Source organism: Arachis hypogaea, chromosome 7, assembly GCF_003086295.3.
Source record: "Arachis hypogaea cultivar Tifrunner chromosome 7, arahy.Tifrunner.gnm2.J5K5, whole genome shotgun sequence".
NCBI classification, from domain to species: domain Eukaryota; kingdom Viridiplantae; phylum Streptophyta; class Magnoliopsida; order Fabales; family Fabaceae; genus Arachis; species Arachis hypogaea.
Window position 1 is genome coordinate 77,781,741 of NC_092042.1, and position 19,689 is coordinate 77,801,429.

Here is a 19,689-nt window from a genome sequence, read left to right on the forward strand (position 1 = left end):
GCTCATGGCTGAAATCATTTTTATTAATTGGGTCAGCTTTATCCATTATTGATACAAGCCCAAAAATTATCCTCATGCATGGTCCGAAATCATGAAGCAAAGAAAACAAAGCTTCAAATGTTTCCAACGGATTCCATCTCACTCTTTGGATGGATTTCAAATTTAATTTGTTAAGCATTGGAAACATGAGAGAGAATATGACTTTGATTTGATGGAAATTATTATGCTTCATGCTACTCCACCTAAGGGAAGTAAAAGCAACCTCTTCTCAATTAATGTTGTTTATTTCATTAAATTGCTTTTCTTCCAAGATTGTTTCTTCTCTCTCATCTCTTTCTTCTCTTCGGTCATTAACCAGAAAACAATGGAAGCCATGGGAGCTACACCTACTCACCGAAAAGGAGATGGAGCATGTCTTAAGACCATCATGATGATGGCAAGAAAATATAACACAATAAAAGTATGATGTGGCTAAGATTATCACCAAAAATGGCAAGATTTGGTGAGGTAATCGCAGGTCCTTCATACTCAAAAAGAAAGAAGGAGATTCGGCCAGCAAGTAGGAGATCTTTGGAGGCATGGCTTGTCTCTGATTCTGCTCAACCACCACAGGAAGTAGCTAGAGTGGCGAAGTGATGGAAGAGGCAGAGATTGGAGCAGATGAAGCCATCATCATCATGAAGCACCAAGGGCCAGAAATCCATCTTGGAGAGCAAGCCAAGGATGGAGCGCTCGGATTGATGAAGAGTGATGACCAAGGAAGAACTAGAGGTACTTGCATGTTGGGTTTTGCATGAGTTACCTCTTCTCTCTCTGTGGCCGAACCGAATCTGTTTTTGAAGGAAAAGAGGTTAAGCTTGTTTTTGTTTCAACTGTGAAGGCTTCTCTTCTCTATAAAAGGGGTGAACAGTCACAGTTTGATTTAAGGAGAAAGTTTAAGAGTGCAAGGCACAGAAGTCTCATAGCTACCTAAGCTTACAGATTTTCTTCTCCTTCAATATATTCTGTTTTGTAATTTTTCTGTTTAATTTTGTCATGTCTTGAGTCTCATGGAAAAAGGCAAACAATGAGGTTTGTAAGAAAAAACCATAGAGTGGAAAAAGGAAGAGAGTGCAAAATTAAAAGAAAAAGCCATAGATGTCCTTAGAATTCCTTTATTCATCTATGTTGTGTTTCATGATTCTGTGGGAATCCCCTTGTAAGTTGGGTTAGCACTTTACAATTTGTAATCTGGATGATTATAGTGAAATTCCATCATTGTTGTGATGGAGACTGGATGTAGGCTGCATTGCACTTAGCAGCTGAACCAGGATATATCTGGGTGTAATCTTCTCTCTCTACTTCTTCATTTCTGTTTCTGCTGCACAGGAGCTAAAATCAAAAATATCTCGTGCCAAGTGACGAGACAAAAGTAAAAAGTCTCGTGGCTAGGAACGAGACAAAAACATAAAAGTCTCTTCAAAGACCAGAAAGTATAATCAAGAAAAAGGGGGCTAAAATTCAACCCCCTTCTCTTAGCCACTGAAACCATCAAAACTAATTACTATATTTATAATTAATTAAATTGTTTCCTTCTTAGCTGATTTGGAATTAGTTCCATATACTTTTCCACAAAATAAATACCATTTTTGTAACTGCTAATGCTCTAGTCAATCTAAATAATAACAAAATATATTTTTTATTTTTTTTAATTGATATAAATTAAATTATTAATATTTTTATTTTAAAAATTTTATTTTTATGCCTATAAAAATTCTTTATACTTATAAATACTCATATCTCGTATAAACGAATTGATAATGAGTATATCTTATTTTCACAATAAACGAGATATGTGGAGTACACCAACTTTTAGTCGTTGTTTAAAAGTTTTTGTTATATCTCATAAACGAAATATACTCATAATTAATTCGTTTACATTTTAAAAGAGATAAGTAATGGAATGCAAAAATGTAAATTTTGTCCGAATTACCTATATCAATAAATAAAATATTTAAAGTATTTATTTAAAAAAATTTCATTCAATTATGGTTCAACTAAAATAATCAAATTTTTATAAAATAATATATAAAATTATAAATAACACCTAAAAACATAAATATATTATAATTTAAATTCAAAAGATACATTAATAATTAAAATTATAACACTAATTAAAATCTTTTAATATTTTTTAAGTATGCAAAAAATATTATACAACACAACAAACAAATATACCTGAAAATAATCAAATATCAAAAATCAACATATATATATATATATATATATATATATATATATATATATATTTCATTATATTATATATTACATGTTATAAAATATAAAGAATAAAGACAAAAAAATATTTGTCAATATAAATATATATTAATTCTTCATTTTTTAATTTAAAAAAATATATTATTCTATGTCCTTTAATTTTTAATATATATAAATTTAAATTAAACATATTATAATAGTATTTAAAAAATCTAATGTATAATAAAAACAAACAAACAAATAAATAAATAAATAAATATTAACAAAGGATAAAATGTCAAAAAGTAAAAAACACAACTTATGAATAAGGGAAAACTATTCGCTGGGCTTAAAAATGCTTGGCCCAAAATAGAAGTAGAAGCCGCAGCAACATCAAACATCAAACATCAACATAAATAAAATGCTTTCTCCAATTAACCGTATTTTTTGTAAATTATATACAATTGTTAAAATGAATAATAAATTTTATTAAATATTCATAAATTAAAAAAAACACACAAAAAACATTATTAATCATATTAAAAGGCATCGGGCCTGATGGGTTTCAGGCTTTCTTCTTTAAAAAATACTGAAAAATTGTTGGTTTTGATGTTTGGACTATGGTTCGTTATGCGTTCTCTGGTTTGGATATGGATCCAAAGAGGATGGAAACTCTTGTGGTTCTTATTCCGATGGTAGAAAATTTGGTTTCCATGAAGGATTTCCGACCTATTAGTCTCTGTAATGTGGTTTACAAAGTTATAACGAAGGTCCTGGTCAATAGACTTCGTCCCCATCATTGTTGGGCCCCTTCAAGGAGGGTTTATCCTGGGGAGAGGAACCCCATACAACATCATTGTAGCACAAGAGGTTCTCCATTTCATGAAGGATTTCCGACCTATTAGTCTCTGTAATGTGGTTTACAAAGTTATAACGAAGGTCCTGGTCAATAGACTTCGTCCCCATCATTGTTGGGCCCCTTCAATGAGGGTTTATCCTGGGAAGAGGAACCCCAGACAACATCATTGTAGCACAAGAGGTTCTCGATTCCATGAAGACGACAAAGTCAAAGAAAGGCACACTGGCTATTAAGATTGATCTGGAGAAAGCGTACGATAGAGTGGATTAGGGATTTCTGAAACAAACCCTTGTGAGTTTTGGCTTTCCTCCTCCGACAGTCAATCTGATTATGCGCTGTGTCACTGCTTCCTCACTGTCTATCCTCTGGAATGAGGATAGATTAAATAGCTTCACTCCGAGCAGGGGTCTCAGGCAAGGAGATCCTATATCATCATATCTGTTTGTATTGTGTATGGAGAGATTGTCCTATTCTATTAATCAGCAAGTTGATAAGGGCTTGTGGAAGCCAATTGCGGTTTCTAGAGGGGGTCCAAGAATTTCTCATTTGATGTTTGCCGATGATTTGCTTCTTTTCTGTAAAGCCGAAAAACAGCAAGTTCAAACTGTAATGGTAGCTTTGAAAAATTTCTGCAGAGCCTCTAGGATGAAGGTTAATGTGGAGAAATCTAAAGCGCTATGCTCCAGGAATATTTCAGCGACAAGAAAAGAGATTTTCATCGGAGTGTCCTCCATCAGATTCGTCCAGAACTTGGACAAGTATTTAGGGGTGAACCTTAATCACTCTAGGGTGACACGTGCAGGAGATCTTATATTTGGAAGAGTATATGTCGAGTTTGGGATATCCTGAAGAAAGGTTTTATTTGGTGCATTGGGATTTAGAACAGAACTTTTGGTTTTCTAAATGGAGAAAAGATGGGCGACTGTGTCAGGAGTTGGATTATGTTCACATTTCTGATTCGGATCTCAGGATCTTAGACATTTGGTCATCTAGACAGTTGAACCTTAAGAATATCTATTCTCCTCTGAATCATTCTTTGCAGAGCAACATTAATTCTTACAACCCGGATGTTCAAGTTGGTTCAGAGGTCGGCTGGTGTTGGACTGGTACGACTTCAAAGCTTTATGATACTCGTAGTGGTTATTTGTGGTTCAGTAAGAAGATGTTTTGTTGGGAGGATAGGGGTAATTGGCTTTGGCTTTGGCGTCAACATGTTCCGGAAAAGCACAAATTTTTGGACTGGCTATTTCTTCGGGAGGCTCTTCCTATTGCTGCATTTCGTTTTATGAGGGGCATTTCGCACACAGATAGCTGTCCACAATGTTTCTTAGGTCAGGAATCGGTTTTACATTGTATTCGGGATTGTCCAAAAGCCCAACTAGTTTGGCAAGCTTTTGGGATCTCCGATCAACCAGTGAATTTGATGAGTTGGTTCTTACATAACAGCAAACAGCGCCCCTTTAGATTCTTTGCTGGTCTCTGGTGGATTTGACGTTCGAGGAATAACGAGATCTTTTATCCTCACGAGTATTAGACCACAGACAAGGTACTTGGTATGACTTTGTCCTTGGAAAAGGAGCTCCGAAATATTTTTGAGTTGCAACGACTGTCCATCCCCTCCACCATTAGTAGCTCTTGGATTCCCCCCTCAGTGGGTACCTTTAAGATTAATTATGATGTATCCTGGCAATGGTGCTCGAGTTGGTTTTGCTTGTGTTAGCAGAGATTGGAAGGGAAGGTGGCAACGAGGCTGTTTGGGAACAATTGAGAGTCATAGCATTTTGCAAGAAGAGTTGTTTGCTATTTGGAGAGGCTTTCTTTTAGCATGGGACTCAAGACAAAGAGATATTATATGTGAGACAAACTGTATGGAGACTTTTACTATTGTCAATAATTTACAGGATTGCTCTCGATTTATTGATCTTTTGGTATTAAAAATTCAAGATATCATGTTTTGAAAATGACGTACTAATCTTCGGTTGATCTTGAAAGATGCAAATACAATAGCAGACGTCATAACAAAGATTGCAATGAGGACCCTTTCTCCCCAAATGAAACTTCCCGTTGCCTTAGAAGGTGTTTGGAAATAGTATTCAAGACGTCATAACAAAGATTGCAATGAGGACCCTTTCTCCCCAAATGAAACTTCCCGTTGCCTTAGAAGGTGTTTGGAAATAGTATTCAACGAAATTGTCTTTTTTAAGCAATTTCTTATTTATTTATTTCTTTCTTAGTTGTTTATGTTCTTTTAAGTCACCAAAAAAAAATCATAATATATTTTTTCTTTCTATAATTATTTGATATTATTTTAATAAATACTTCAAGTATAACAAATACAAACTATCCGATGAATTGCTTAAATTAAAAAAATAGTTAAATTAATACCAAAAAGTTTTAATTTTAGTTTTGTACTCATTCTTTCTCCAATTAACCATATTTTTTATAAATTATATACTATTGTTAAAATGAATAATATTTTTTATTAAATAATTATAAATTAAAAAAAAAAGACAAACACTATTCATTATAATATATTTTCTCTTTCCATAATTATATGATATTGTTTTAATAAATACTTGAAATATATAATAAGTATAAACTGTCTAATGAATTATTGAAATTAAAAAGTAATAGTTAATTTAATACCGAAGTAAAATTAAAAAATACTTATTATGAAAAGAATGAAATATAATTCTAGACCACTAATCCAATGTCCCAGTACTGATAGAATTAATCACCGGTTCGATCTTAATAGTTACGCCACTGAGATAATACTACGGTAAACAACAACCAGACCACTTCTAGCTACAGGCAGAACAAGCTTGAAAAGTTTTAAGCCGTCAACATCGTCGTCTGGGAGCAAATCACAGATACTCATGAGCCTTTCCATAATACCTGTTAATGACTTCACACTGCCAATAAAAGAATTACAGATCATCATTTTGAATGCGACAGAAAAGAATGATAAATTCAGCAGTATTTCTCATCTGGATACCAAAAAGACATGCCAACACACACACATCATAAATATGGAGAAAGAACCAGTGATCTTTGACCAATTCTTTACTCCACATTTATAATCCAAAGATTAAAAGAGAAATGTAATCTTTATTTCCATCAGCTAACTTTGATTACTTCAAAGTAATTTATCAGGTACACAGATATCCATGTAGATAATAGAGTTCACAAGAAATTGACTAAAATTGCTTGCCACTCATTTATCTTCATTATCAGTATGTTACATGAAAGAATACCAGTTTTAAGGACACAATTTGATTCCTTAATGTTCACAAGTGATGCTTGTCCACTTAAATATCTTAATATTAGCATGTCCACTTACCTTCTTTGAGACATCAGGAGCATCTGGACTTTGCACAGGATAGAATTTGTAAAATCTTATATTTTCAAATGCAGCTTTAGTTTCCTCACTCATTTCCTCAATGGCTTTTCTCCGAGCTTCCCTTGCCTACGAAGACAAAATCAGTGAAAAATAAAAATAGCAGAAGCAGATGGCAACAAAACAAGGTGTGCAAAACCAAAGAAAATTACCTCTTTATTAGCTTTCTTAGCTTCACGTACTCTTTCCTTGACAAATTCCTATAACAAAGAAAGGATCAGCCAAAATCCTGCTTGGAAAAGTTGGAAAGCATGCACCTTTCTCATTTACTAGGTACCTTGAAGGCATCTTTTTGATCTGCTGATAATTCCTCATCTTGTATGACAGCATTAGTGAACTCCTGTGAAATATAAAGCAAGTAAGCACTCAAAGCTTTAGACTGAATTTCAAAAATAGACGTATCTTATCTATAAGAGAATATAATTGAAGAATGCACTGCAAATAAAAAGAAAACTCCAGGCATCATGATTACTGGCTATCATTATATGATTGTACGGGGAAATGTCAACTTTTCTAGTTTCCACATTAGAATCTATCTTCTAGCAAGTTCAACCCGACAAAATCATAAACATCAGAAAGTTAATCTGTTACCTCAAGATCGTCAAACTGCCAATCAAATGTACAAAAGACCTGCGATAAAAAGTAAACAATAGTATGGGAGAACAAACACTATATATGGTACTAAACTTCCTTCTCCTGTTGATTCAATGATACTCTGACAGAATTTAGCAGTGAAATCAATATGTAAACATGCATATAAAGTGGGGATCTCAAGCAACACAAAGATTGCCATTTCAATAGACAAAAGTTACCGGCTTTGGCTCTGTTGGAAACAATATTTGAACCTCGGTACTTTGTTCAAGTTCATCTTCCTTGAATGGATGGTAGAAATCTTCAGAAAGAATAATATTAAAGGACACAATTAATCAAATCTTCTTTGCAAGAATAATAAAAAGACGGCATCTCAATCTTCTCTATAATAATAAAAAAACGGCATCTTATCTTCTTTGTTCTATCAGATAGAAATGGTCAACATATTAATGTGATCAATGATACTGTAGAGGAAAGCCAGAAAGCCAGAAACTCACATGGCAAGCAGTACTCATACTTTTTTACTTGTTCCAACTTTAGATGTTTTAAAGCAGCCCTGCATCACAGAGCATATCACACATAAAATAAAAGTCATCAACATTTTCATACCAGATGAATAATTTGATGTGAAACACAAGTATCTCATTTAAATTATAGGATATCTGTATTAGGCACATAATAACATTATGGCTTTAAGATTGAGGTCCCCTATACATTAGTCAGTTAAACAAGAAAACAAGTGATGGAAGGTACATCATAAAACAACAGAGAACATAAAAGCTTGTGCTCCACTACTGCATTTTACCAGAGTAACATATTCATACTAACACACTCACTTTCAATGGATATACCATACGCATTTTGCAACCTGAAATTGTGAAGCAAGCTATTGATAACGAGGGGGAATAGAGAAGATAGTATCGTACCTCCTTTGGGTGCAACTCAAGATAAATATTTGAGACTTCAATCTGTCACCATTGAATACAATATATATAAAGATAAGCAACAAAATTAAATAAAACAACAAGGGTAGACAAATTACCGGTCCTTTGAGGGCATATATGGGATCCAATCCATTTTCATTTGTTTCATGGGAATAATCTCTTCATTCTCTCTTTGAACAGAGGTAATCCCAATTTTATCAGATGGTGGGAAAGGTGATACTACCTATTTCACACAAGAAAGTTGGAGCATTTTTAAAATTAAAACAATAGTGAAAATTACGTTTGTAATTATCAAAGTTGATATAGTTACAAATATAACCCCAATTTTTTTAACCAACAATAGGTGAACAGGAATTTCTACAGCAAATCTAGACATAGTTAAACATAAGTATTTCATACTATACCCAATACCTGGATCAACTCACAAGTCACAAATCAAGCTATTGATATTTGCCTAACAAAGAATTTAATTTTTCATGATAAAAAAAAAATAAATAAAAGATACCTCAAGCAATGATCAACTTAGCTAGAAGATTTTAATGTAGACAGAGCTCAGTTTGAGTCGAAAACTTACAGCGACAATAATAGGTACGAAGATAACTTTTTCTACATCTTTAAAGCAGGCTTGTTGAGCTGCATATCATGTCAAAAACATACATAGATGAATGCCCAAAAAAAGTGACAATGTTAACCTACATAAATATCGTCAATAGGGATGCAATGTAATGAAACGAAACAAATAGAAAGCTAGAAATACTTACGCTCAGTGCAACCAAAAAGGTAAACCCTTTTCCCATGTAGAAAACCGCCATCTTCAAATGCATTCTGAAAACAATTTAGAGGTTAAATTAGTAAGCTAAATTCTTAAGACCAAATACAGAACTACAAAATCAAAGAAAAACTTGTATTTGGCAACTAAACTCACTTCCAAATTAGAGAAATTCCACTTGTACTGATATACAGAATCCAATTGGTCCCACTGGCATTATAATACAATGGAGGAGGTAAGAAAGAAAAAGGAGGAAAAGGGAGGACAATTCAATAATCAACTTAAGAAACTAGTAAATCCAAAATAATGAACAAACCTCTGTTCCAACAAGGAAAACTTCTCTCCACAAATCTTCCTATAAAAACACAAATCAACAAATATTTATCAGTAAAAGCATACATGTATATCGATGGATAAATTCAAGGGAATAATTTATCTACTATTTGGAATTTTACTATATATCAAATCTACGAGTCTCTCAACACTCAACAGGCTGATAATGCAAGTGGTGCTCACTTTAGGAGTTATTATCTTAAAAACTGATTCAATTTTACCCATAAGTTTCATTTCGTTTCAATTTTACTCTTAATGTTTTATTTCGTTTCAATTTTACCCCTTCCTTCCATTTTTTTTTAATGGTTAAAGATACTAGATTAGTCAATTTCACCCTTATCACTACATCATCATCTCCATCATCTTTCCGCAGAGAACCATTGCTGAGCACACCCCTTAACTTTTTAATTCTTCAACTACCAACCCAGCTACTTCTGTAACTTCTTTCCTCTACCATGGCTACCTCTTCCTCTGTCTTTGAGCACTTTTCCACTGTTTTCTTCACCCTCTCCCATGTTCAGATCTCAGCTTCTTCCTTGGTTCTCCCTGTCACAAAACACTCTGAAATGCTTCAATACGTGATCACACTCTTATGCAACCCCTCTTGTTCCCACAGCTAGTTCTGGATCTTGGGTATTCCAATCATTGGATCGATTGTGCATTGAAGAACACCCCCATCTTCTTCCTCAATCTCTGCTCCTCAACTTTGAGGTGGAGAAGAAACAGTATTGTTGGTGGCATTGGGGTTGTAGCAATGGCAGAAATGGTAGCGGGGGCAATGCTGGCGGTTGGGGAAAGGAAACGACTTGATAGGGGGCTTAATGGCGGTGGGGTCGGATGATGAAGAAGAATAACGGTAAAAGTGAAAAACAAAATTGACTAATCTTTGACCATAAAAAATGGAAAGAAAAGGTAAAATTGAAACAAAAGTGAATTGAAATAGTGTTTGTTTGGGTGTTAATATTTTTATAAAAAAAGATTTTATTTAAATAAAAAAAATTCTGAGAAGTTCGAAGAATCAAACCCAAAAAACTTAAAATTGAAATTTAAACCGAAAAACTTAAAATTGAATCTGAGGATATACAGTATACCTTTCCCAATAATAACAAAAGCTACATTGTGGAAGCAGAAGCAAGTAAAGCGTGCATACCAAGTTGCGCTTCTCATCCAAGTACTCCTCGTGGGGCTTAGGGTTAGCTTGAGATCGAGAAGGTGGTTTCGTGGAATGTTTCTTGTTTTGTTGAGGTCCATGTTGGGGTTCAATCTTCCTCTTAGTTGCATTCCTCATTGTAACGTATCAATTTGCAATCTATGTTAAGCAAATCAATTCAAATAGTTAGAAAACAAAAGTAAAGTAATTGCTGATGCAAATTATTATATTAAATAATAAAAATAGTAGGAAAAAAAAAAAAAAGAACAACACCACTTGGCAGAGAAGAGGTAGCTGCAGCCGCTGTAGCTGGAGTGATGGGCTGGAAAACCGCCGCTGCCTGCCTGAGAGAACACTGCCGGCGAGCTCGATTTCTGGAGAGGGAGAGCTGAGAGAGACCGAGTAGATCTGATCGCCAATGAGTGAGAGAGAGACGGAGCCAGAGGCTGAAGTGAGAGGCTCGCTGACCGCCGCACAGAAGAACGTCGTCGCCGCCGCTGCGTTGGTACTTTGACGAAAAATGAGGCAGAGGGACCGAGGGAGCTTCACGGAATGGGAGCCGAGAAAGACGATTCAGAGAGGAGTACAGAGCAATGGCTGAGGGGCTGAGAGAGAAGAGAGCACGTTCTTTTTTAGGGACACTCTAGTGTACATATTGAAGTGGTATAGAGGAAGTATAAATTTTTTTATAATTATTTTTTATTATTTTATTATTATTTTTTTGTGACTATTATTTTATTATGGAAAAGTTTAGAAAATTAGCAATTTTATTGTATTTTAGCCAGCATATAACCAGCAGAGAAATGTAAATCATTGGATGAAATCTCATACCAATCTCATACCATCAAATCATTATTGATGACTAATTAATGGCTACCAATCACAAATATTACTGCCCCTAGCATTGCTCTCTTATTATTATTTAAAATGTTGGTTCTATCTTTATCAATTTTTTTTCTCTTATTAAAAAAAATCAATAAATTTATATTTTCACTATATAATTCACCTATTTTTTAAAAAATACAAAATTTTTTAAAATAAAAATAATTTTATATTTAAATATCTTATATAAAAATATTTTTTTATTTAATAATTATTTGAACACAATAAAATAAAAATATTTTTTAAATAAAAATATATAAATTATAATTTAAAAAAAAATTTTTAGTATTTTTATTTTTATTACTAGAAAATAAATAAAAATATTTTCTCTTTTAAAAAGATTTTTTTAGTATTTTAACGAAAACAAGTTTTTAAAAGAATGTACAAAAAAAAGTATTAAACAAAGGAAAAATTATTCTAAAGAATTGATAGGAAGATTTAATTATTAAAAAAAATTTTAATATTAAAATTATTAAGAAAGATTAAATTTTTTAATAATATTTAAAAAGAAGAATTAAATTTTTTTATAATATTTAAGAAGAAAGAATCAAATCTTTTTATAAGGAGACAAATATATTTTTAATAATCTTTATGTTGATAAAGTTTATCTCTCTTAAAATTTTAGTAATTTTTATTAATTATTTATTTATTTTTATTTATTTTTTTATTTTAGTGATCTTTACCAACGAAAAAAAAGGACAAAAGATAACAAAAGTAAAAAAATAAATAAATAAATAATAAAAATTACTAAAATTTTAGAAAAAATAAAAATTGTTAATATAAAAATTATAAAAAGTAAATAAAAATAATTAAAGATATATTTGTCTTTTTATAAAAAGATTTAGTCGTTCTTAATAATTTTAATATTAAAGATTTTTTAATAATTAAATCTTCCTAACAATCTTTTAGAGTAATTTTTTCTCAATTAATTAACTAATTAATCCCAACTGAATATTCATACATATCTATATAGCGTTGAGAATCAAATATCATATATTAAAAATTATAAAAAATAAATAAAAAAATAGTTCAGAATATATTTGTCTCCTTCTAAAAAAATTTGATTCTTCTTTTTAAATATTATAAAAAAATTTGGCCCTTCTTAATAATTTTGTTGTTAAAGATGCATTTTAATAATTAATCTTCCTAACGGTCTTTTAGAATAATTATTCCTTAAATAAATACTTCAATTTTTTTTAAAACAAAGTAATGGACCTCCCGACCAGCCATCCCATTGCGCTAAAGGCCCAGTTTCGGCAGAGTGGATTTGGCGAATTTTTTCAAGTTGACAAATATAAAATTTTTGCTCAACCCATCTTTTTTGGTGTGTCGATTCGACGGATTTAATCTGTTTTGTCACTTTATTATAGACGCATGAGTGGTTTCAAGTAAAAGCAGTATATTTTTTTGTGCTTGCTTGGTGTTCATACTCTGGTCTAATAAATGAAAGCCAGGCCCAAGAAGACAAAAAGGCCCGCTAATAAAGTTGTCCTTCATGATAAGCCTGACCTCTTTAAAGAGGTTGGACAATGACATAGAGGTCCAGCTCTACTTGATCTAACAAGTAACTGCCTTTTTAAGTCCCTCCTATCATCTTTACCTCATCTAGAAGATAGATCCCAACAAACTCCCAAGATAAGAGAAATGCGTATCTATCAAAAAAGATAGAACTACTCCAAAGGTGGTTATCTACTCTACTATAAATACACTGGCGCCCCCAGGTATAAATCACATTCTAATCTACTAAAAACCTTCTTAAAGCCCCTACTAACTTAAGCTTCGGAGTCTCTTGCAGGTACCACCTCCACCTCCTCACGAGGAAATCGGACAGGCGGCACCTCGGCACCAAACAAGTCGAACGCTGCCACATCAAGAGATCTAGACCTCACATTCAGGCCCAAATCAACGTTTCAAGTAACCATCGGAACATTGACACTGTAGCCGGGGACCTGGAGTTCATCCCAAAACAATGGCGGACAATCAGCAGGAGAACGGTCTGACGGCATCTGAATCTAAGCAAGAGGCTCAGCCAGAAGGCAAAGCCATTGTGCTTCTTCCTCCACTATAGTACAACGAAAGGCCCAAGGGGAGAGACATCATAAAATCCCCGCCTAATAAACCGCTATTTTACGGTTTATCTTATGCTTAATTGAGTGGATTTTATCAATCTTTCATACACTTGTTCATACAAAATGTATGGTTTTACATTCTCCTTCTTGATTTTTGTGCTATGATAAAAAACATGCTTCTTTGGCCTAAATTTTGCTAATCTTAATCCTCTCTTATTAACATTCGATGCCGTGATCTGTGTGTTAAGTGTTTTCAGGCTTTATAGGGCAGGAATTGCTTAGAGGATGGAAAGGAAACATGTAAAAGCGGAAGGAACGCGAGAAAATGAAGTTTTGAGGAGCTGGCAGCGACGCATACGCGTGGACGACGTGTACGCATGACTAGTTCAGAAGACAAGCGACGCGTACGCGTGACAAGGAATTTTTCCAAGCGACGTGCACGCGTGACCTACGCGTACGCGTGACATGCGCCACATGCAGAAATTGCAGAAAGCACTGGGAGCGATTTTTGGGCTATTTTTGACCCAGTTTTCGGCCCAGAAAACACATATTAGAGGCTGCATAGTGGAGGAATCATACGTACACTTCTCATTCACACAATTTTAGGTTTTAGATGTAGTTTTTAAAGAGAGAGGCTCTCTCCTCTCTCTAGGTTTTAGGATTTAGGATTTCTTCTCGCAATTTCTTCTCAATTCCAGGTTCAATGTTCCTTTAACTTAATTTTCTTATACTCTTATTCACTCTAGTACTTTGGTATCTATTCTTCTTGTTGATTCTCTTCTTATCCAATTTGGCTATGAACACTCCATGTTAGATTTGACTTTCTATTTAATGCAATTTGAGGTATTTTATGTTTATTGCTTCGTCCCTTATTCATTATCATTGATCTTGCAATTATTAGTTTTAGATCTTATATTCTCTTATTGTTTCTCTATGCTTTTGTGTTGTGCCTTCCAAGCATTTGATAAAATGCTTGGGAGGGTTTTAAGTTAGATTTTTCCCTTTTTGGCTTTGGTTGAGTAATTGGTGACACTTGAGTTATCAAACTCCTTAGTTGATTGAAATTTGCAAGTTGCTAATTGATTTGCATTTCACTAAAGCTAGTCTTTCCTTAGGAGTTGACTAGGACTTGAGGGATCAAATTAATTCATCCACTTGACTTTTCTTCATAATTAGAGGGTTAACTAAGTGGTTGAAACTAGGGGTGGCAAGCGGGGAAGCCCGCCCCGCCCCACCCCGCCCCACCAGAAGCCCGTCCTTTGGCAGGCTGGCCCGTCCCGTCCCGCCTAATGAGGCGGTCCTAGAATCCCAGCCCACCCCGCCTAACTGCGGGCTGGCGGGCTAAGCCTGCTGGTGCACGAAAATTATAATCACACTTTGTAATTCCGCACAACTAACCAGCAAGTGCACTGGGTCGTCCAAGTAATACCTTACGTGAGTAAGGGTCGAATCCCACAGAGATTGTCAGCTTGAAGCAAGCTATGGTTATCTTGTAACTCTTAATTAGAAGATCAATAATAATTTTCAGATTTAATTGCGAAAAGTAAAAGATCATGAAATAAATACTTATTATACAGTAATGGAGAACAGGCTGGCGTTTTGGAGGTGCTTTGTCCTCTTAATCTCTGCTTTCCCACTAGCTTCATCTTCTCTCACGTAAGGCTCCTTCCATGGCAAGCTGTATGTTGGTAGATCACCATTGTCAATAGCTACCATCCGTCCTCTCAGTGAAAATCGTCCATATACATGGCTAATCATCTGTCGGTTCTAACTTGTACTGGAATAGGATACAACTATCCTTTTGCACACTGTCACTACGCCCAATACTCATGAGTTTGAAGCTCGTCACAGCCATCCCTTCCTAGATCCTACTCGGAATACCACAGACAATGTTTAGACTTTTCGGATCTAAGAAATGCTGCCAATTGGTTCTAGCCTATACCATGAAGACTCTGGTCTCACGGATCTGAAAGCTCTGTTGTCAGGAGATACAGACAAACTCGTGAACCAGGAACCCAAGAGATATTCATTCAGTCTAAGATAGAACGGAGGTGGTTGTCAGGCACGCGTTCATAGGTTGAGAATGGTGATGAGTGTCACGGATCATCACATTCATCATGTTAAAGTGCAAACGAATATCTTAGAATAGAAACAGGCGTGATTGAATAAAAAACAGAGGTAATTGCATTAATTCATCGAGACACAGCTGAGCTCCTCACCCCCAACCATGGGGTTTAGAGACTCATGCCGTAGAGATACAATGTAAAACGTGAATATGTCATGAGGTCCAAAATAAATCTCTAAAAGTTGTTTAAATACTAAACTAGTAACCTAGGTTTACAGAAAATGAGTAAACTAAGATAGATAGTGCAGAAATCCACTTCCGGGGCCCACTTGGTGTGTGTTTGGGCTGAGCATTGAAGCTTTCACGTGCATAGGCTGTTTCTAGAGTTAAACGCCAGGTTGCAACCTATTTCTGGCATTTAATTCTAGTTTGTAACCTGTTTCTGGCATTTAACGCCAAAATAAAGTTACTTGCCCCCAAACTTAAATTGTCCGCTCATCACAACACCAAACTTAAATTGTTACTTGCCCCCAAGCAACTAAAAACAAAATAAGATAAAAGAAGAGGAAATACAATGAATTCCAAAATATCAATGAAGCTCAGTTCTAATTAGATGAGCGGGACTTAGTAGCTTTTTGCTTTTGAACAGTTTTGGCATCTCACTTTATCCCTTGAAGCTCAGAATGATTGGCATCCATAGGAACTCAGAATTCAGGTAGTGTTATTGGTTCTCCTAGTTTAGTATGTTGATTCTTGAACATAGTTACTTATGAGTCTTGGTCGTGACCCTAAGCACTTTGTTTTCCAGTATTACCACCGAATACATAAATGTCACAGACACATAACTGGTGAACCTTTTCAGATTGTGACTTAACTTTGCTAAAGTCCCCAGTTAGAGGTGTCCAGAGTTCTTAGGCACACTCTTTTTGCTTTGGATCACGACTTTAACCACTCAGTCTCAAGCTTTTCACTTGGACTTTCATGACACAAGCACATGGTTAGGGACAGCTTGATTTAGCCGCTTAGGCCAGGATTTTATTCCTTTAAGCCCTCCTATCCATTGATGCTCAAAGCCTTGGATCCTTTTTACCCTTGTCTTTTGATTTAAAGGGCTATTGGCTTTTTCTGCTTGCTTTTATTTTTTTCTCTTTTTTTCGCAAGCTTTTGTGTTTTTCACTGCTTTTTCTTGCTTCAAGAATCAAATTCATAATTTTTCAGATTGTCAATAACATTTCTCCTTTTTCATCATTCTTTCAGGAGCCAACAAATTTAACATTCATAAACTTCACTATCAAAAATATGCACTGTTCAAGCGTTCATTCAGAAAATAAAAAGTATTGCCACCACATCAAAAATAATTAATCTATTTTTAAGATGAAATTTGAAATTCGTGTATTTCTTTTCTTTTGCAATTAAAACAATTTTTTTAAGAAAGGTGAAGGATTCATGGAATTATTCATAGTTTTAAGGCATAGACACTAGACACTAATGATCATGTAATAAAAACACAAACATAGACAAACATAAAGCATAAAAATCGAAAAACAGAAAAATAAGAACAAGGAAATTAAAGAACGGGTCCACCTTAGTGATGGCGGCTAGTTCTTCTTCTTGAAGATTCTGTGGAGTGCTTGAGCTCCTCAATGTCTTTTCCTTGCCTTTGGAGTTTCTTTTCCATTGAGCTCCTTGATCTGCAGTCAAATGCTCTACTACTGAACTATGGACTTTTGAGATGAACCTCTCCATCTCTCATGACTCGGAGGTGGAAGCAACTGCTTTCCCTTTCCTCTTTCTAGAGGTTTCTCCGGCCTTAGGTGCCATAAATGGTTATGGAAAAGGAAAAGCAACACTTTTTCCACACCAAACTTAAAAGGTTTGCTCGTCCTCGAGTAAAAGAATAAAGAAAGGTGGAGAGGAAGAAGAGATGGAGGGGGAAAGAGTGTTATGAAAAGGTGTGAGAGAGAGGGGTGGGTAGGTGGGGATCCTATGGGATCCACAGATCCTGAGGTGTCAAGGATTTCTCATCCATGCACCATTTAGGCGTGTAAATGCCCTCTGTATGCAATACTGGCGTTTAACGCCAGACTGCTGCTTGTTTCTGGCGTTAAACGCCAAGCTGTACCCTGTTTCTGGCGTTTAACGCCAACTTGGTGCTTCTTTCTGGCGTTAAACGCCAGCTTGATGCTTCTTTCTGGCGTTAAACGCCAGTCTGGTGCTTCTTTCTGGCGTTAAATGCCAGGAAGCAAGTCCTCCAGGGTGTGCTGTTTTTAATGCTGTTTTTGATTTTGTTTTAGTTCTTGCAGTTGTTTTTGTGACTTCACATGATCATCAACCTAAAGAAAACACAAAATAACAATGGAAATTGAAATGAAAAAGTAATTACCAATAGCTTGACATTACTGAGCCTTATAGTTTGCAATATCTGCAAACCACGGAGCTTCCTGAATAGTAAACAATTGCTCATCCAGAAAGGTTTCAGAGATCTCAGTAGGAGGGAGGGACGCCCCTGCTACTGGTTCTATCCGGGACAGGTGATCAGCTACTTGATTTTCTGTCCCTTTTCTGTCTCTTATTTCTATATCAAACTCTTACAGAAGCAGCACCCATCTTATGAGCCTAGGTTTTGAATCCTGCTTTGTGAGTAGATATTTAAGAGCAGCATGGTCAGTGTACACAATCACTTTTGATCCTACTAAATAGGATCTGAACTTGTCAATGGCATAAACCACTGCAAGCAATTCTTTTTCTGTGGTTGTGTAATTTTTCTGTGCATCATTTAAAATACGACTGGCATAATAAATGACGTGCATAAACTTGTCATGCCTCTGTCCCAATACTGCACCAATGGCATGGTCACTGGCATCACACATTAGTTTGAATGGTAATGTCCAGTTTGGTGCAGAAATGACTGGTGCTGTGACCAGCTTAGCTTTTAAAGTTTCAAAGGCCTGCAAACACTCTGTGTTAAAGACAAATGGCGTGTCAGCAGCTAGCAGATTACTTAGAGGTTTTGCAATTTTTGAAAAATCCTTTATAAACCTCCTATAGAATCTTGCATGTCCCAGAAAGCTTCTGATGGCTTTAACATTGGTGGGTGGTGTTAATTTTTCAATCACTTCTACCTTAGCTTGATCCACCTCTATTCCCTTGTTCGAAATTTCGTGCCCAAGGACAATTCCTTCAGTCACCATGAAGTGACATTTCTCCAGTTTAAAACCAGGTTAGTCTCTTGGCACCTTTTTAAAACAAGAGTTAGATGGTCAAGACACGAGTTGAATGAGTCTCCAAATGCTGAGAAGTCATCCATGAAGACTTCCAGAAATTTTTCTACCATATTAGAGAAAATAGAGAGCATGCATCTCTGAAAGGTTACAGGTGCATTACACAGACCAAATGGCATCCTTCTGTAGGCAAACACTCCAGATGGACATGTGAATGCTGTTTTCTCTTTATCCTGAGGATCTACTACAATTTGGTTATAACCTGAATAGCCATCCAAAAAGCAGTAATAGTCATGACCTGCTAGTCTTTCTAGCATCTGGTCTATGAATGGTAAAGGAAAATAATCCTTTCTTGTGACTGTATTAAGTCTTCTGTAGTCAATACACATACACCACCCTGTAACTGTTCTTGTAGGAACCAATTCATTCTTTTCATTATGAACCACTGTCATACCACCCTTCTTGTAGACTACTTGGACAGCGCTTACCAATGGGCTATCAGAAATAGGATAAATAATCCCAGCCTCTAGTAATTTAGTGACCTCCTTCTGCACCACCTCCTTCATGGCTGGATTCAGTCGCCTCTATGGTTGAACCACCGGCTTAGCATCATCCTCTAATAAGATCTTGTACATGCATCTAGCTGGGCTAATGCCCTTAAAGTCACTTATGGACCACCCAAGAGCTGTCTTGTATGCCCTCAGCACATGAATTAGTGCTTCCTCTTCCTGTGGCTCTAATGCAGAGCTTATGATTACCGAAAAAGTGTCATCTTCTCCCAGAAATGCATATTTCAGGGATGGTGGTAGAGGTTTGAGCTCGGGTTTAGGAGGCTTCTCCTCTTCCTGAGGAGTTTTCAGAGGTTCTTTTGTTTTCTCTGGTTCCTCCAAATCAGGCTGAACATCTTTAAAAATGTCCTCTAGCTCTGATTCGAGACTCTCAGTCATATTAACCTCTTCCACCAGAGAGTCAATAATATCAATGCTCATACAGTCGTTTGGGGTGTCTGGATGCTGCATAGCTTTGACAACATTCAGCTTAAACTCATCCTCATTAACTCTCAGGGTTAATTCCCCTTTTTGGACGTCAATGAGGGTTCGTCCAGTTCCTAGGAAAGGTCTTCCTAGAATGAGAGTTGCACTCTTGTGCTCCTCTATTTCCAGCACTATAAAGT

General features: G+C 35.4%; 1 protein-coding gene across 4 annotated transcripts; it reads right to left on the bottom strand.

The window, feature by feature from the left end:
* Positions 1–5,745: 5,745 nt before the first annotated feature.
* LOC112703559 (protein HEAT INTOLERANT 4) lies at positions 5,746–10,935 on the bottom strand. Of its 4 annotated transcripts, none has more exons than XM_025755048.2 (15): positions 10,552–10,935; positions 10,279–10,437; positions 9,112–9,150; positions 8,952–9,005; positions 8,788–8,851; positions 8,601–8,659; positions 8,125–8,249; positions 8,009–8,050; positions 7,580–7,638; positions 7,304–7,383; positions 7,083–7,121; positions 6,769–6,831; positions 6,644–6,691; positions 6,435–6,560; positions 5,746–6,006 (listed from the first exon to the last, which is right to left on the bottom strand). In XM_025755048.2, the coding sequence occupies exons 2-15, from the start codon at positions 10,414–10,416 to the stop codon at positions 5,959–5,961; spliced, it is 984 nt and encodes a 327-aa protein (XP_025610833.1). In that variant the 5' UTR covers positions 10,417–10,437; positions 10,552–10,935; the 3' UTR covers positions 5,746–5,958. The 4 variants fall into 4 exon arrangements, with proteins under 4 accessions (XP_025610833.1, XP_025610834.1, XP_025610835.1 ...); XM_025755049.3 differs by having other exon boundaries at positions 10,555–10,923; XM_025755050.2 differs by lacking the exon at positions 7,083–7,121.
* Between the last annotated feature and the right edge of the window lie 8,754 nt (positions 10,936–19,689).